General features: G+C 41.7%; 1 protein-coding gene across 1 annotated transcript in view; it reads right to left on the bottom strand.

Annotated features, from left to right (window-relative positions):
- Positions 1-3,049: 3,049 nt before the first annotated feature.
- The window catches only part of LOC110986111 (putative G protein-coupled receptor CG31760), a 36,827-nt gene continuing 23,326 nt past the window's right edge, over positions 3,050-16,550 (bottom strand). The window contains exons 5-11 of the mRNA XM_022247754.2: positions 15,847-15,915; positions 12,098-12,219; positions 9,019-9,233; positions 8,353-8,497; positions 6,824-6,932; positions 6,143-6,304; positions 3,050-5,174 (exon numbers count right to left, since the gene is read on the bottom strand). Of these exons, the coding sequence (XP_022103446.2) occupies positions 4,923-5,174; positions 6,143-6,304; positions 6,824-6,932; positions 8,353-8,497; positions 9,019-9,233; positions 12,098-12,219; positions 15,847-15,915 (1,074 nt within the window). The 3' untranslated portion in view covers positions 3,050-4,922. The remainder of the gene's footprint in view (positions 5,175-6,142; positions 6,305-6,823; positions 6,933-8,352; positions 8,498-9,018; positions 9,234-12,097; positions 12,220-15,846; positions 15,916-16,550) is intronic.

The following is a 16,550-nucleotide window of genomic DNA, read 5'->3' as shown; positions in this document are numbered from 1 at the left end:
TTGATTGAACCTTTCTAATTTCTGTTTCCCCGGCGTCCGGGGGCAGCTTTTTGGAAGAAAAAATGGGGGAATTTCAGGCCCTCTTCCAGTTATTATGGGACAGAATAGTGAATAAGCCCCTCCGAGAGACACGGGTTTACATTCCTCTGATCTTTGGCTATAATCGTTACTGTTTTGACAACTTCCAAAGACAAAACTGCTCATTTTCTCCTCCCGTAAATAAAACTCTAAAAAAGAACAGGGTGCCCCCTTTTGGGCTGTTGCTATGGGCACCGCCATCTTGTCTTTACAGGTTGCACTACACCAAATACGCGCACTTAGGAAACAGTGCAAAATCGGACCGAAATAGCGCCGCCTGTTGACCCTCGTGAAGAGATTAGCCTACATTAAGTTTTCACTGGAAATTCAAGATCATGGCCAGAAGATCACTTTTCGTTTCATTTTCATGAGGGTAAGCCACGAAAATCTGTTTTTATTCCGCCGTTCAAGGACAATACCCCCAAAACAGCCGTAAAACTAAGCGCTCATTTCTGAATGTAGCCGCCCACCTCTATCCAAAATATGCTCGCAATTTCGTCTGCTCATGCTCTTTCTGGTAGTTGGGGCTTTTTGTGATTTATATGAATATTTCTATGATCCCTCCTGATTATGGTCTGTCTATTGTAAAAATCCCGTGTGATCACAAAATATTAATGAGCTTGCGTGCAGAAATACAACAATTTGTTGGAATGCACCCTGAAATCACTGCAACTATAGCGCATTAAAACTTGGCTTCTAGGTCGCTGTCAAGTGTCAAATTCAGGTTTTGTGCTGTCAGAATGCCGAAAAGTACAGAAACGTTATGGAAAGTTCCATTTCCAGGTCTTTTTTCTGGTAACAGGAAAGCTGAGCTGACAAGAAGTTTTAGCTTTGTTTCTGCTATCTGAAATGCCGATTTGGTGGCAATTAAGGGCGTTAACGTTTGTTTTACATCTGGGGCAGCAGAAAATGAGATTTTAGTTTCCCTGTTCAACTATTCTCTTGCCGAAAAATCATTACAGAAGGGACCGAAAAGTAGCAATCTTGGCTCTCCTTTTTTTCAATTAAAAAAGAGCCATTTTGCTTTTTTTGTTTCCGAAGAGTAAGAGGAATCGAGATTGGAACCTACTGTTTTCAGAAGGTAGAACCTGACGGAATATTCCATCTTTTTAGCCGAAAAACTGAAGTGATCTGATCTGTGTTTTGTTTGGTGCTCCTTAAAGTTTCTGTTACTCCTCTACCAAACAATTGCAATCTGCTTTATAGCCAAAAGGAAGAAAAATGTAGTCGAAACATTATGCATCTCTGAAAGGAGGCCGGTTGAGAGTTATCTCGATTTGTTTGTGACAGAAAAGCAGACGTAAAAAACAAGCTGTGATTAATTTCGTTTGCGCCGCTGAACTAGCTGAGGTCGTAGCCTAAACACTGACGTGGGTTGTGCTATCGATGTATGTTTCGTGGCAAGGGCGGAACCAGAACTAATTTTTTTTTGGGGGGGGGTAAACATATTTGGACCTTTTGGGAGGGAAATTTTTCATGTAGCCATTTATGATCATTTTGAGGGGTGTGGCTACGTTAGGGCTTTTTACACGATTTTTGAAGCAAGGGAAATGAAAAGGGTCCCACATCGCCCTTCTCTCATTGTTTTTAAAAATAGTCTCCCTTTTTGGGAAGGGGATGGCACCTTTGGCCCCTCAGTATCCGCCTCTGACCAGGGGTTAGGGCGCATGAAGGATGTTTTTCTTTGATATAAACTTTCTTAGATATAACTGTCGGTTCCTTTTTGAAAAATGTGTGAAAAATATTTCATTTTGACTAGTTGGGCCTACGTATACGTTGACGAGGTTACATGCGCGCTTCCCTGTGGGAGCCAGCGGGGATTTGAAGCTCCTAAGGAGGCCTATATGTAACACAATGCAGGAGTTATACATAGGCATTTAGCTTTAATGTTTAAAATTGTCCACGCTTTTCCTGAAAAAAATGAGGGCGCTGTTGCTGTAGTACCATTCTAGGAAAATATGCGTCTGTTTGCTTATTTCATTTTCTTTGTATTTTTAGCAGCCAAAGCGATGACCGAGTATTAAGGTATTTCTCTCCAGAGATAATCATCAATAAAAACAATAGTGAATATCATCGCCATTTTGAAAATTGATGCGTTCCTTTGCAAAATATATGGAGCAATTTGGCTGACCTATTTTTAACCAGATGTTTTAGAAACACATGCTGGCAGTCCTACTGGTTGCTTCCATTCTTTATTTTTTTTAAGCAAACTGTCCAGTCCAGTGCTAAGCGCGAATTCATTATGTTCCAGGAAGCTTCCATAGATATTTACTCGGATTCAACCTCGTCTCCACAGCTTCGCTTGTTTGAGCATAGCACACGGCCACGCCAAATTCAGTGTTGCACCGTGGAAGCTACTCAAATGCATCTTAAGGGTTTATGAAGGAAAAAGAATTAGGAAACTGAAACTATCACTTTGGATCTGGAGAAAACTGTGTTTACTGGCCTACTCTCACAGACTGAAACAATAAATCACAAAAAGGAATTAAATTAAAAAGTAGAGATTACAAAATTCTGGTGGTGCTTATTTAAGTATAACTTTGAAGTTTCTTGGGATGGCATCCGAGTCATATATGTAGATTTGAATGCTCCAAAGTATCTTTATAAAAGAGGATAACAAATATACAAAACTAAAAATTGAAAGGTATATTGTCAATGACTTCATTTTATTGTATGCACCCTTAATCATGTTTAACTGTTCCAATTCAACTGCTGACCGATTTCAGGAGTGAGTAAAACCGATTTTTTAATCACCTCTATAGGCACCCAGATCGCAAACAGCCGCCGATCCAATTTCTTTCGGCAAACGACAGCGACTCATGCCATGACTGGTTCTTCTGTGTCGAAGTAGGTCGACCTGAGCGAGGCTTATACATGAAATGAATAGGCCTATGTGCTTCGTCGAAACTAAAAAGGTGGAAAATGGGCACAATAATCGCTTGATGAGATATTGAATCAACACAAGTAAGAGTTGAATCAACACAAGTAAGAGTTTTATTTCAAACAATGTTATTATTGAATTTACTAGTGAAAATACAATCGTTACCTCCGAATATGGACCCTAAAACCATTATGACAATACATTCCCCGGAATATTCGGTATTATGGCTTATAATAGCACTGATATGGCGCCAACTGAAAATTCATTACCGGAAGAGTGAAGTCAGTTCTTACCGTATGAAAGGCAGGTTCGTTAATTAAAGGCCATTGATTCTAACCGTCAAAACGCGACGCACACATTCACATGGAGTGCAATTTTTCCTCCAGAATGTTTTTTCGAGGCGTTCAAGACCAATATTGATCGAAGACTCACTTATACACCCAACCATCGGCTCATAGTACGAGCAAATACGTGCGGGACAAAAAGGGAATCCTTACACGCCACAAGCTTATTTTGAGACATGAAAAGTTAGACGAACAGTATTTGAGTCCCCTTTATGGGCCCGTCATCCACTGCCGGTCACAGGTTCTTCAGTGCGAAGGAGATCATTTTTGGCCCACTTCGGGAGGAAGGTTGAGTCCGTGCTGGACATTTTCATAAGACGCCGCGTGCTCTTTGATTAAAGTGCCATCGGCATGCATTGCTTAGAAACATTCTCACAACACTCTATATAGTCCGCTTAAAAAATCAGTGGACGTTCCTTGATCACAATGAAAAGTTTAACCTTTGAAAAACATGCTCGTCCTGCTAACTGGTGAGGGGCACTGTTACTGTGATGTCATCAAAGGGAAACAATGTTCAGTGCAGGGGCTTTGGTTAAATTGGGAACGCTTTCATGTTTACTGAAAGAGTTTGTGAGAACACTTTTCCCATCAGCCTTCTGTCGTGTACTGAATCAACAATGAAGAACCAATAAGAGGAATAAAAAAAAAACCTTTTTCGCAAAATTGCGAAAAAAAACCAATAAAGCAACCAATCAAAAAATTGGAAAATCATTGTGCTGAAATTCTTCAAATTTCGTCCAGTAATGCCATGACGCTCTCTCGTGCTACTCGCTTTAGCATAAAGCCCAACCAAACGCCCATAAAAATGGCGGAACAAAAAAGTGAATAGGTTCAATGGAATGAAGAGGTATATTAATCGAACGACTGATAAAAATTACTACGCGTAGCCCTTTAAATGAGTTCCATAAACGATTATGGGTAATTCCAGAAATTAGGGGTCCAAAAGTGTGACATCTTTGTGTGTCTGTTACATCTGACCTTTGTTATTTTACATGGAAATATCAGCGGAATTGATTTCAAACTATTGCTTTTTGTTTGGCAGGTAATTTGTATCAATTCATCACTCTTGGAAATTAGAAAATGTGTTCTGAACTTACAAAATCATAATGTAAGATGTAACAGGGACACGAAAAAAAATGGATTCTTGGATCGGAATTACCCTTATAACTGTCCGGTTCGTAAGTGCCTTCGTCGTAGACAAATACACGCACCTCTGATTATATTGCAAGCTTCCTTGGATGAGCACTGCATGCAGAGGTGCGCATTACTTTCCAGTTCCATGGTTCCACGTAACTCTGTGTGCAGTGGGCGTGGTTTGAACTGAAGTGATGCCACCCTTACGAACCGGATAAACAAAACGTTTTTGTCAAGGCAACGAAAAATCTTTGACGCGTGACTATATATAATATCATAAACGAATGATATTCCCAACTCTGAAAAGCATTACACAAAATAATTAATAATAATGGACCAAGTACACGGTGAAGTTGAAACTAATTGAAATTCAACAGATCACACACATGGTAATGTAAATGTTTTAGAAAAACATCTTTTTCTCTCTAGTAATGTATCATTATTGTAAAGAAAGGCACTCTCAGTTCCAATATAGTTTCTAAACTTTATTTCAAAACCCAGTTCTCAATTGACGGTGTTCTAGAGGGCCCATGTCGACCAGGAAATGTGGCGACGTGGGACGGGCCTGGTGTGTCATCCTCACCGCCGACTAAGGTGCTGGTCGGTCGGTCCTGGGCTCGTGCAACCCACAGCTCCTTTTCGAAATCTGAAAGACAGGTCTGCATCAATCCGTCATCGTGCAGTTGCATAGCCTCTTTAATAGATTCCAGAACTTTTACCATTCGCTCAAACTCGGACTAGAAAGAAACAACACGCAAAGAACAATTTTTATAGGCCTACTTGTGGAAGCTACAGCGTGCTCTTGAATGTTATAGACCAATCCGGTGACAAGAATCGGGAGCCATTACTGCGGTGTCCCTACGCTCTTATACCAGGCATGAAATGGGGCAGAGGGGTACCTCCCCCAACAAGTCCAATCCCTATACAAACTCTAGTCTACTGTCTAAAAACAATTCCCGGGATATCAGTGTCTCTGTCCCATAGTTTGCATCAAATGTACGCTCTATCTTGGACAGATGAGGGATGCGCGCATTAAATGCTTCCTCGGCAAATGGGGTTGCACTGCTAACCAAAATCACGCATGCGTCGTGTCAAGTTTACAAATGCGCGCCTGCTACGTGACATAGGGACATTGCAGTTATGGCGTCAGCGAATCGGTGTACAGGTGTTGGTGCGAGGACAGCTTGCATTACACTGGCTTTGAGTGTCAAGCAAGAGGCAGAAGACGAAAGAATCCAACCTCAATAACTCTTTGCTGGAATCCCACAACTTAGGATATACTGCCTGCAAGCGTCCAATAAAAACCCTGTACTGACATTATCAGGATCAGTGGCAACGTGGGGGGGGGCTAAAGCTCATGGGGACTGTATATCCCACGGCTTACAGCAATCATGCAGGACAAAGAAGGTGAAAGCTTTCATGTAAAACCCGCAAAACAGGAAGTCTTTATCTTATTGCCAGAAAACTGAATGTCGTGTGTAGTAATCCGCTTTGAGCAGAAGCACCCCCTCATGGGTTGAAAGCAGCCACGTTGGCCTTGGGAGTTAATTTTTCTGGTAGCGACGCGCCCGTAGCGCGTGCATCCCATAGTAGTTTGTGAATCAGCGAAGTGCAGTTCCGGCCAAAGAGCCGCCATCGCTAGGAAAATTGCGCCCTCTATTGGTCCAGCTCAGGGATCTTATGATACATCAACTGCATGACTTACTTTGACGTCAGGATTCGAATAGCAGAAGTCTATGGTCGGCGAAATGGAATCCAGCGTGGCCAACCCGGACGTTCCCGTGGGCCCTCTGGCTCCTTTGCCTCGCTTCCTGAGCTCCAGTGGCGTGCCGGTCTTCTGCTGTCGATTTTGCATGACGTGGTATATCTTGATAATAAACGAGGAGATAAAAAGGTATTTCACTTAAGACACTCACTGGAAATGACAATTCTTCTTAGCCTTGAGGGACACAGTACTTTGTTTTCAATATTCCTGTTATGAAATCTGTGAATGAAGTTACAGTTGATGACAATGACGCTGTGTGGTCTTCACAATAGAACCACGGCATCTTCGCGAGATGGGACTACATGTACACCTTATCTGACCAAGAGGCCTGTAATCATAAAGCAATGCACACACTCACGACAGAAAATGGTTTGCAGTGCATTAGCTATGTTTGAAAGCCTGTCGCGACTATTACACACAAGTATACAGGACCCATGAAGTACGTGCGTTGCGAACGTAGTGTGACACCACCCATGGACCCAAGGCTATACTTTGCTGATGTGTATTTAGGGGCCAAACCTACTGTCAAGAGTAGCCTTTTCGTGACAGCACTAGACAGCATTGAAAAAAACAAAAACTTTCATAAATTTAGGTATCAGAATACGATCCATGAAGACTTACCTTTGAGCCGTAGAGTAAAGTAACCATGATAGTTACAGTTAGTTGTACGCGGCAAACTCCGACAAATAAGTGTTTATCAGCCACGCTCTGCTCTACAGACTCCAGTACTCTGAGAAGAGATTCAAATCAGCTTGAAAAACCTTTGCACCTAATTCTGTTTCTTAGGCGATGAGCAAACATCGTACGAGCTTCTCGAGTGCCACGATGGATGCTGAAGTGCTTCATACACCATAATCAAAACCACACTAATTATAGTCCATAGACATTGTCCCTACAGGATATTGCTTTAGGTTAAAGAGCACCTCTACACGAAACACGTTTTCTCTGATTTTATCTGTTCAAATAAATATGGAAGCATCGAAATCGAATGCAGTGTCATTGTCTTCAGAGCTCAACAATAACAAGCTGCTTTTTTCTGTACATGCCAAGATAAGAATTCTGAATGAAGATTGCGTCACTCGGAGAAAACAGAGAAAACAAGAGGAACCCTCGGCCTGTGTTCGTTGTGGATTACGTGCCAAATAACGCATGCAGCCATTGTTTGGCATGCCCAAGGGTTTATCCACTACGAACACAGGCCGAGGGTTCCCCTCGTTTTCTCTGTTTTCTCGGAATGACGCAATCGACATTCAGAATTCGATTCGTATCTTGGCATGAACAGATAAAAAACCCTTTTTAGCTTGTTATAGTTGAGCTATGAAGACAAATGACACTGCATTCGATTTGGGTGCTTCCATATTTATTTGAACTGATAAAATCAGAGAAAACGTGTTTTCCTTAAGAGGTGCTCTTAAAATGTATGCGTTGCTATAATGGTTTATTCCAACGGACCCCGAGTTTCACAAACAGAGAAAAGGCAATAAAGTAAAAGTGTCAGACGTGAAGTTCGATGCGCTTTTAGTATCGCCATAATGGAGCTCCAAGTTATAACTGCGATTGCAGTATTCGGCCTCTGTCGCCAACGAGTCCACAAAGCAAGTATAGAGGCACACTGCTCAAATCAAAGCTGACTGCAACCGACTCCCATTCGATCTTCTGGGGATGAAAAGTGGTTTAATATGTTCAGTCCATGCTTTATCATCGTTTCCTGGAGGTAATGCGGTGCCACGGTGGAATGATGGATAGACTCACCCATCAGAACAAACGGGTGAGTCTACAATGAAAATGGCCAGGCCAGGTCGATTTGCAGCGGCATTGTGGCTATGCACTGCACTTTCCCTATATGCCCCTTCCTCCATTTTGGGTGTACATGCTTTATGTTTGATGCCCATTGATAACTAATGCGTCATTATTTTGTCAACAGTCCGTTCCGCCCCAAATAGAACTAAAATTATGCTAAGAGTTTGTCTCTGAAGACAGGTTTGAGATCATTTGCTACTGAATAATGATGACCATCATTGTGACGAACAGAATGTCTGAAGTCAGAGGCAAATGCAAGTGCAGGCTAAGGTTGAAAATGTATCAACTGAGGATTTGCATTAACCTCTTTAAAGGTAACGCTATGTCAAGTTTTAGAGACATCTACTTACACGGTGGTCAATATGATATTGAAGGCCGAGATGATTGTCTCATTGTATATGCAGATGCTGATGAATTTGCTTTCGTTAAACGCAGAGGGCGCCTTCCTGACTTTTATGCATAGGTAAACACCCCATGCCAGCAGAACTAGTGTAGCTGCAGGGGGGGGCGGTGAAAATAATGAGGAAAACATGAAAAATAAACACAATTGAAGGAATACTTACGTACCAAACAACAACGGCAACGGCAGGGGAAGTCGATTACAAATGCAATAATCGCATACCATTTAAAAAATTTATTATTCTCATTCCATTTAGCCAAAAACGGGTCCGACGCATGAATTCTGCACTTTAAGTCAGCAAGGTTGCCCATGGAGGAACCGTAACTGAGGTAGCCTACCTATACCACCATGGGGGGGGGCAGTGTGCTGTACCAAAATCATGCTCATCATTTAGGCCAGTGCTCCGGGAATCTGCACAGGTTTTACCCTTGTTCTTTCCTCTTTTACAAAGCAAAATTATATCCCCCAAGCGAGCTCCTGTTAATTGCCATTGAAGCATCACGAGACCCCGATGCCGGATAGGATTGAATTGAACCCGTATGCTTAGCAACCGTACCGCTCCCGGTACAGCTGTTCGAAAACGGTGGACAATAACAAAGAATATTAAATAAATGACCTCCTTCTCCTATGTAACTCCACAGTGTGACGGTGCACTGCCTGTACTTGAGGTTGTTGGAAGTGACCTGCGTCTCCTCAACTGACGGCTGGAGATACGTCCCGACTCCGAGGAATAGCGCCATCAGAATGATAAGTGCGCCGATGCGCAGGTACAGCTGGGCGTCAGTGATGCGAACCGGCTTGGCACTCCGGACGGTGAAGACCACAGTGATTCTGGGAACCCAAAACAAAGAGTGACGTGAAAAAACTGCATCAAACCTGGCCAGCGCCCTATTACCACTCATAATTTTATGACAGCCCCAATAATGGCGCGAGCACCGTGCAAGCCATTCATCCATTCAACCTCAGTCCCAAGGGCTTACTTTATAATGTTTACTAAATGAAACTCGGGAGACAATCCCAGTCAATGGCTTTACTTCAAAATTTTGGACGACTCGACCCAGTTACCACAACTGAATCGGCTCTACTTGTCTCCCTTTATGCTAGCAGGACTCAGTCAAAAGCTCGTAACAATGAAGCAGCAAAACTGTGTAAGCAGTGACTTACGGTTCCAAGTAACCTACTTCGTGTTATCTTTATAAACTTTTTGTTATAAAGTTAGGTACCATCAATTACCCTAGAAAGAAACTTAAACGCATGCAAAATGAAAGTTATTCTTGAGCCTGCAATATTGAAATTTCAAACAAAGTTAACCTTTTCCCTTTTTTTAACTTGAGGGCATGAGCGGAGGAATAAAATCAAATTTAATTTCCCTACAAGTTACTCTGATGAATAAATTGAAATTTGTGATGAAACTTACCTTAGCTAGATGTCTAAAACAATGGCAGGCTTGGACCCCCCAAATTATAAAATAGTCTGAAACTGTCCCATTCAAAAACTAACAATTTAGAGCATAGATACGAGGAGCAAGATTAAGAATGGCTAACTCAGAAATTCTTGGTTATTTTCGTGCCTGACGTTCGGGTATTTTGCCTTTAGGCCTTGGCAGAGCTACGGTTAGATATTTGTCCCGCGTAAAATTAATTAGATGCATTTCTGTATGACTAGAAATACTTTTGTACATTGTGTAATTTGACCTTTGCATTACCAACACTGTCAGATAAACAACTACTATCGGTAACAACAGTAATATTGCACAATGGCTTGCATTATGCTTCCGCTGTAAGAATCGTCAATAAAATACATTTATATCCCAAATTAAAGAACTTCATGTTGCGCATATCTAACTCAAGTCATCCCTATGTATAATACAGTTTGCCTCCAAAAGGCAATCCAGCTGTACAAAGGTTTAAAGTTGTCATATCACTAAAACGAGATGTCTTGAGATGTCTCAAGTTAAAAACCAGCCGACAGGCTTGAAAATAAATCAGAGTACAGAGAAAGGCACCACAAAGATGAGTAAACAACACTTGAGTTCACACGAGCAAACCATGCCATATGGTCCGAGCTTTGATAACAATGTTCGTTTGTAGTCATTAGTACTTTTTGGTGTAGTCTGACCATTCAAAACATGCAAAGGTGAACCGTTATGCACTCCTTTAGGTTGACAATTTACAGTTTCCCCATTTTCGTTTCGAACTAACACAAGATTTGGTGCGTGTGCTTCATGCAGAGAATTGACAGCTCTCGTAAATTTGCGTTCTCACGATATAAACACGTAAGTCTCGGACATATTCTTTTACACAAAACGAAAACTATGTTAATTTCCTAAGTAAGAACGATCATCTTAAGTTAAATGCTACTAAATTCCACAAGTACAAGAATTGGTAATTTGTGGCACACATTTTCAAGTATTTTCCCCTGGATCGTACATCCCAGAACATGCTTATGTGCTTGCTCGGGAAAACCAAAATCTATGGAAATCACACGTTAGTGTGCTGAGTGCGCCTGCAGTGCATACCCTGCTTTTAGGTTAGTTATTGAAACTTCAATTGTTCATTGCACGGCTTTCACGAAGGGTATCAAATAAGGACTTATGCTTAGTTCGTGGTGTCGCCGACGACATCGTATTTGCGTAAAAACCGTAACGCGGACGACAAGATGACTGCAAACCGTGAAGGGTATAGGCGCATCCCGCTGTTAAGATGTCGAACATTAGGCCTATTTGCGTTTATCATAAACAGCGCACTTTGCTGAGTTTGTTATCAAACAGCACACCGAAGATGTGAGTGGTAAAGCATACTGATAAATTCACCAGTTTGTTCTAGTAATGAGTTTTGGTTCCGATGGTCGGGAAAAGTTGACAGAACCAGTGCGTGTATAGACAACGGTAAATTTGACCAGCAAATTCCGTCAAGAAGGAAATCGTGACTGCTGTGTTTGCTTTCAGTGGTACCAAGCAATCCCCTGAAAGAGACGGACCGAAAAGCCCTAACGCTCCGGGAATTCAGCTTGTGTCTTCTCTCCCTCCTCTTTTAAACTCAGCCTAGATCTGTGGTCAATACCTCGGGTTTAGGAACCGAGAAGAAGCCTTATTACCCAGCAAAACTTTCCTTTTGATACCGAATTTCGGAGTCCACTGGTTCATACACGTCGTTCCTCGTCTGCAGTGTGGGGTGACTACGGAGGGGGAGGGGGGCACAGGGGTACTTGGCCCCCCCCAGCGGATGCCCGTCCCCCCAATTGAAATCTGTAAATAATCTCAGTTGAGTTTATATAGCCATATGGCTGCAGCTTATTTTCTTGTGGTGCCCCATTGAAAAAAATGTGTGCACTCCCGGATACCGGAGTAGCGCCACTGTTCGTCGTTACGATTATGTATTCCTGGGGAGGTGCGGTGTTGGCGTTTGCTCCGTTGTTCAAACACCACGCAATTATGATGGTGGAAACCAGACAGTCGGCTCAGCCTGTCTGTTTCCAACGGGAGACTTTTGAAACGCTTGGTGGAAGCAAACACACCATTCCTTTTGACCAGTCCTGAGAATGCGCGCGTTGTTCTGAGCATGCGTGCATACAGTTCTGAGCACGCGCAGTACTGTGAAAGACACGGTGAAATCAGACCAATTTGACTGCTGCCACCAGCGTCTCAAAGTTTCTCCTTGAACTTATTAAGGGCTACATTGATTTTGTACTCTTACCTCCAGGTTTTGAAGAGTAAGGCTCCATAGGCTAACCCTACGCCAAGGTAGCGAGCCCACGGTTGTAAAAGACAGTGCCAAGATCCCATGTCCGTTCCTCTAAAAGCAGCGTGTAAAATATTCTGGGAAAACACATCATAATAGATTAACCATCCAATTGTGTAAAACGGTAAACTGCTATGATGGGAACCTTCAGTAAAGATCATAGTCGATGCCATATCTCTTCAGAAACAGTCTTTCCGCACAAAAACTGTTCAAAGGTGTGTTCATAATGGCTGTGATGAGTTTTCCTTGTAAACTTCATGTGAATTACACTGGCTGTGTCAACCGTGGGTGTCGCAAGAGTTAATACAGGGCACTCTGCGCTTACCCTTGGGGAAATGGGTAAAAATACAGGAAAAAAGATAAATAATGTATTTGGGTAAAAATACCAAATACAAAAGTCGAAGAAAACAATGAAAGAATACGGGAGAAAAGAAAACGGAAAAGAAACTGAATTTCCATGACAACGGCTGGTCAGTCTTATAGTGGTGAGTGTTTGCCCATTGGAAAGGGCCGTGACCCCTTCCTGGCAATGTCCATGCTGCCTATGTTTGTTCCCTTCTGAAAATAGACAGAAGCGACCGTAAAGTCTCCTGCTCAGAAAGACGTACGTCTACTGAATTCATTGAATCAACCTGGACGTAAAAAAACAGGGACTTGTAACTTCAGTGATCCTCGTTTTGAAGCTCCATGGTCCCACATAAACTATTTCCTTTATATACCCTTAATTCCCTCGGATGATATTTACAAAGGTGATTGACGCAGCACATCATTAACATTTTTTTAAATTAACCTAAACTCAAGTTCATTCTGTAAAGCAAGCACGTACCTTATAGTCACAAAGATCGGGGATTTTAATGTACTGCATTTCCTTATTTTTTGTATCGATCAAGCTCCTTCTATAGGGGCTTTTAGAGGAGAGCCGAGAATCCTGAAACCTACCCCTATTGCTGTAGCGCTGCTGATAAAATTGCCTGTGCACATGTTGCATTTAATATCACAAATCTAATTAAGGTTTAGACAGAACTGTGGTTAAAACTGCTTTCGAGAAATGATTTCATTAGGCCGACTACGTCTAAAATCTATCACCAGTTTTCCTTCTCGCAACTGCTCCCTCTTCTGACCTTAGAAAGGCTATGATGCAAGGACGGATACACAGGTAACCTGGACCATGAAATTCCCAAATGGCTCAGCTGAGAATCGAGATGACAAGGCTATGTGCCGGGGGACATAATATACACAAATAACTTAAGGAAATTTGCGAGGCTTTTGGCCTTCTCTGCCCCCCCCCGCGCTTAGAATTCAGAAAAGGCAAAAAGGGTCTTTGTTTTGTTTCAATTTTTGGCCAAAAGAGAAAGAAAGCGGTGAGTACCCCTTTTCCAGTAAATGAGGCCTCAACTCAGACCTTCTTTTCTATTTTGTTGAGGTTTTATGCTAGTGCGAATCTGAATATTCAGGGCAAAATGAGATGTCATCCCGGGCACTGAACCTCAGTGCTTTGTAATTTGTGCACAAAATAAACCACAATTTATTTTTAGTACTTGCAATTGTAACTTTTCATTTGTTTGGCAAATTATTATTGTGTATGTATATAGCAATAAGCTAGAAAGCACGTAAGTTTAAAAAAAAAGTGTTCAAAGACCAAATTAGAGTTCAAAATTTGAACGTGAAAACATGCAAGGTGAACATTAGAGCAACAGCGTCCTCAATCCTTCTGAAAAGCTTAGACAATTTTTGAAAAGTTGCACTTTAATTACACTTGACTTCAAACAGATTTTAACCAGTTTCACACACTGAAGAAGAGTATAAGATGCAAAGAAAGTGAGTCGAAGAAAAATTCACTGCCTGTTTCCTTTGAACGTTTAAGTTACCTACCATATGGGTTATGGTGGCTTCACTTCACCTTTCGTGCCCCTCTCTACCCAGGTGTAAATGAGTACATTGTACATGAGAGAGTAGAGATGGTAATTGTGTCTAGCCGTTTGTGCCTGAAATTGCAGCGTCGGCCTTCACGTTCCCTAGAAACCTGAGATCATTTCGGGAATGTTCAGCTGTGAACCCGATGACCAGGGATACTGAAAGTATATATGCCCACCTTTGATGAGTGGCAGATGCTGTTAGACACTGTGTGCCTTGTCAAAGCTGCATATTGCTATTCATATTATTTCTGGCGCTCCTAACTTCCCAGGTGCTCATCTTCGAGTGTTTTGTTTCGCCATTCCCAAGTTTTCTAGTCTTCTTAGCAAGGTGACATTTATATAACGGGTTTTGCCCTTACCCAAAGTATATTAATAAGCACTGTGTGCTCAGTGCTTGTCCCAGAGCTTGCGAAAAAAACCTCACAAGCTTACTCGGATGGGACACTGAGCACACGGTGCTTATACGTCGGGTAAGGGCAAAACCCGTTATATCAATTAACATCTCCCCAACACAAAAATACATCCTGAAAACCAGGTGACATTGCTCAAGGTAACAAGACATCCTGAGCGAAGGAAATCAACCACATTCACCTCGAAACAGGAAATTACAGACAATATTCTGGACTTTGCCTTTGTCCACATGTTCCAATCAAACCACAAACGATGCCCTTTTGTATATAGTGAAGCGTCAACACTTTGCAATTTATTTTGTCTTGGACAAATAAATCATACTTTTATGGGTGTGTGCGGGAGGCTGCATATTTGCCCAACACTGAGCGACAGATGTATACAGGATTCTGTTTCCTCTACTTATTAATTTAAAGATATCTTCGAGCTTTGTACAAACACAGGGAAAGTTATGTCGATGGAATACTTGGCGTTGCTAGGAATCGGACAAAATGAACGCTAAAAATATGCTGCAGTTGACGAGTATTTGCATTCAAGCTGAATTTGTTACGCAGGAATTGTTTGCAGTGTTTTTTCATGTCATTCTCTCTCCTTTAAAATTAACTTTCCAGTCTGCTTTGCCAGACTGTTTGGTGTTCCATGCCTCGCTTCCATTTTATGAAAGATACTGACTGAAACATTTTAATAGAAAGCACCACGAATCTTTAATTATTCACTTGCACAAATGACAACATTTTCCTTTGAAGTTTTATTTCAGTACTTTCATTTTTATTCTCCAGTGCCTCCCAAACTGAAGTTAACCTCGATTCCAATTCAATATCGCTATCTTGCGAATAAGGCCATCAGGGCGCCTCCTTTTTTTCCATGCTGCATTCTACATGAGGACCCGCATCTCAGTTCCACGTGAACAAGAAATGAATTTTGTGCATGGTCTTAACTTGACGAGGTCCCCTTTGGCCAGAAAGCCATTTCTTCTTCTCCTTCCTTCCTTTCCCCCTAGCACTGCAGATTCATTGTTCAGGCTGTTGAGAATAACCTATTAAATAACTTCTCTGAACAATCACAATTGACTAATCTGAGGACTTTCATTGCAGCAGTTCCGCACTCAGGCCGGATTAATATACGAATGGAAACAGGCTGCCGTCAATGAGGCATCCCAAAACGAGCATGGAGACGGATTTTGTCTTCCGCTTAACTGTGATTTTATGATACACTTTTCAACTCCAAATGTAACTTCTGTGATGGCAAAGGACACTATCATATACAGGTACTTAGTAAAATCACAGTAAAGTTTAATGAGATTTTTTTTCATACGAATGGACCGGCAAATGGAACACTGATTTTTTTTGATGACGTGCACGGTCAAATTAGTACACTCACCTCCGTATACATAACAGCCGACCCAATGAGGAAGACGTACAGCAAACCGGGGCTGGCAGCTTTGAATACCTGCACGTTGAAATAAACAGAACGTTTTTATGCAGAGGTTTTATCATCAGTATCCAAGACCAACCTTTATGGTATTTTTGAAGCTTTTAAATTTAAAAATCAAAATTAATTGGCTGCATCCAGTACTTAATATGTTTCAAGCAATACAACAAAGAGAAGTCTGGTGTCTGGTTCTTTAACATAACGAGCGCGAATGAAATGTCATTACCGTCGCTTGTGTACATTGGCTTATTAATTACAGAGGGCAAACGAAATGTGACACGTCAGACTTCGACTAAATTTGCTCCGATGAAGAGCAAATATATTTGCAGTGACCAAACAAGGCTTCGAGCTTAGAGAATGGAATGTAAAAAAAAAGATCATGCTGTGGCACACTTCATGAATGATACGAAGTCTTTTCGTTGATTCTTTGTTCCCTCAACATGCGCGCGCATGTGTTTTATTTTAATTAACATACGAATACGTTACATCATTCGTCAATATCCGCGCAAGTAGTAGGCCTACTGACTGGAATCAAAACCATCCTCACAAATCCCTAGGTATATCGGCTTTCGGCTAATACACATTAACATGTGATCCAGCAATTTAGGCCAAGCAGGACTTCCGATTACGCCAGTTTGTCCATATTAACACGG

This window comes from Acanthaster planci, linkage group LG06 (assembly GCF_054643075.1).
Source record: "Acanthaster planci isolate LZ-2023a linkage group LG06, COTS_SCS, whole genome shotgun sequence".
Lineage (NCBI taxonomy): Eukaryota > Metazoa > Echinodermata > Asteroidea > Valvatida > Acanthasteridae > Acanthaster > Acanthaster planci.
The sequence above is the reverse complement of the archived record's forward strand: the minus strand, read 5'-3'. Positions and strand labels throughout refer to the sequence as shown.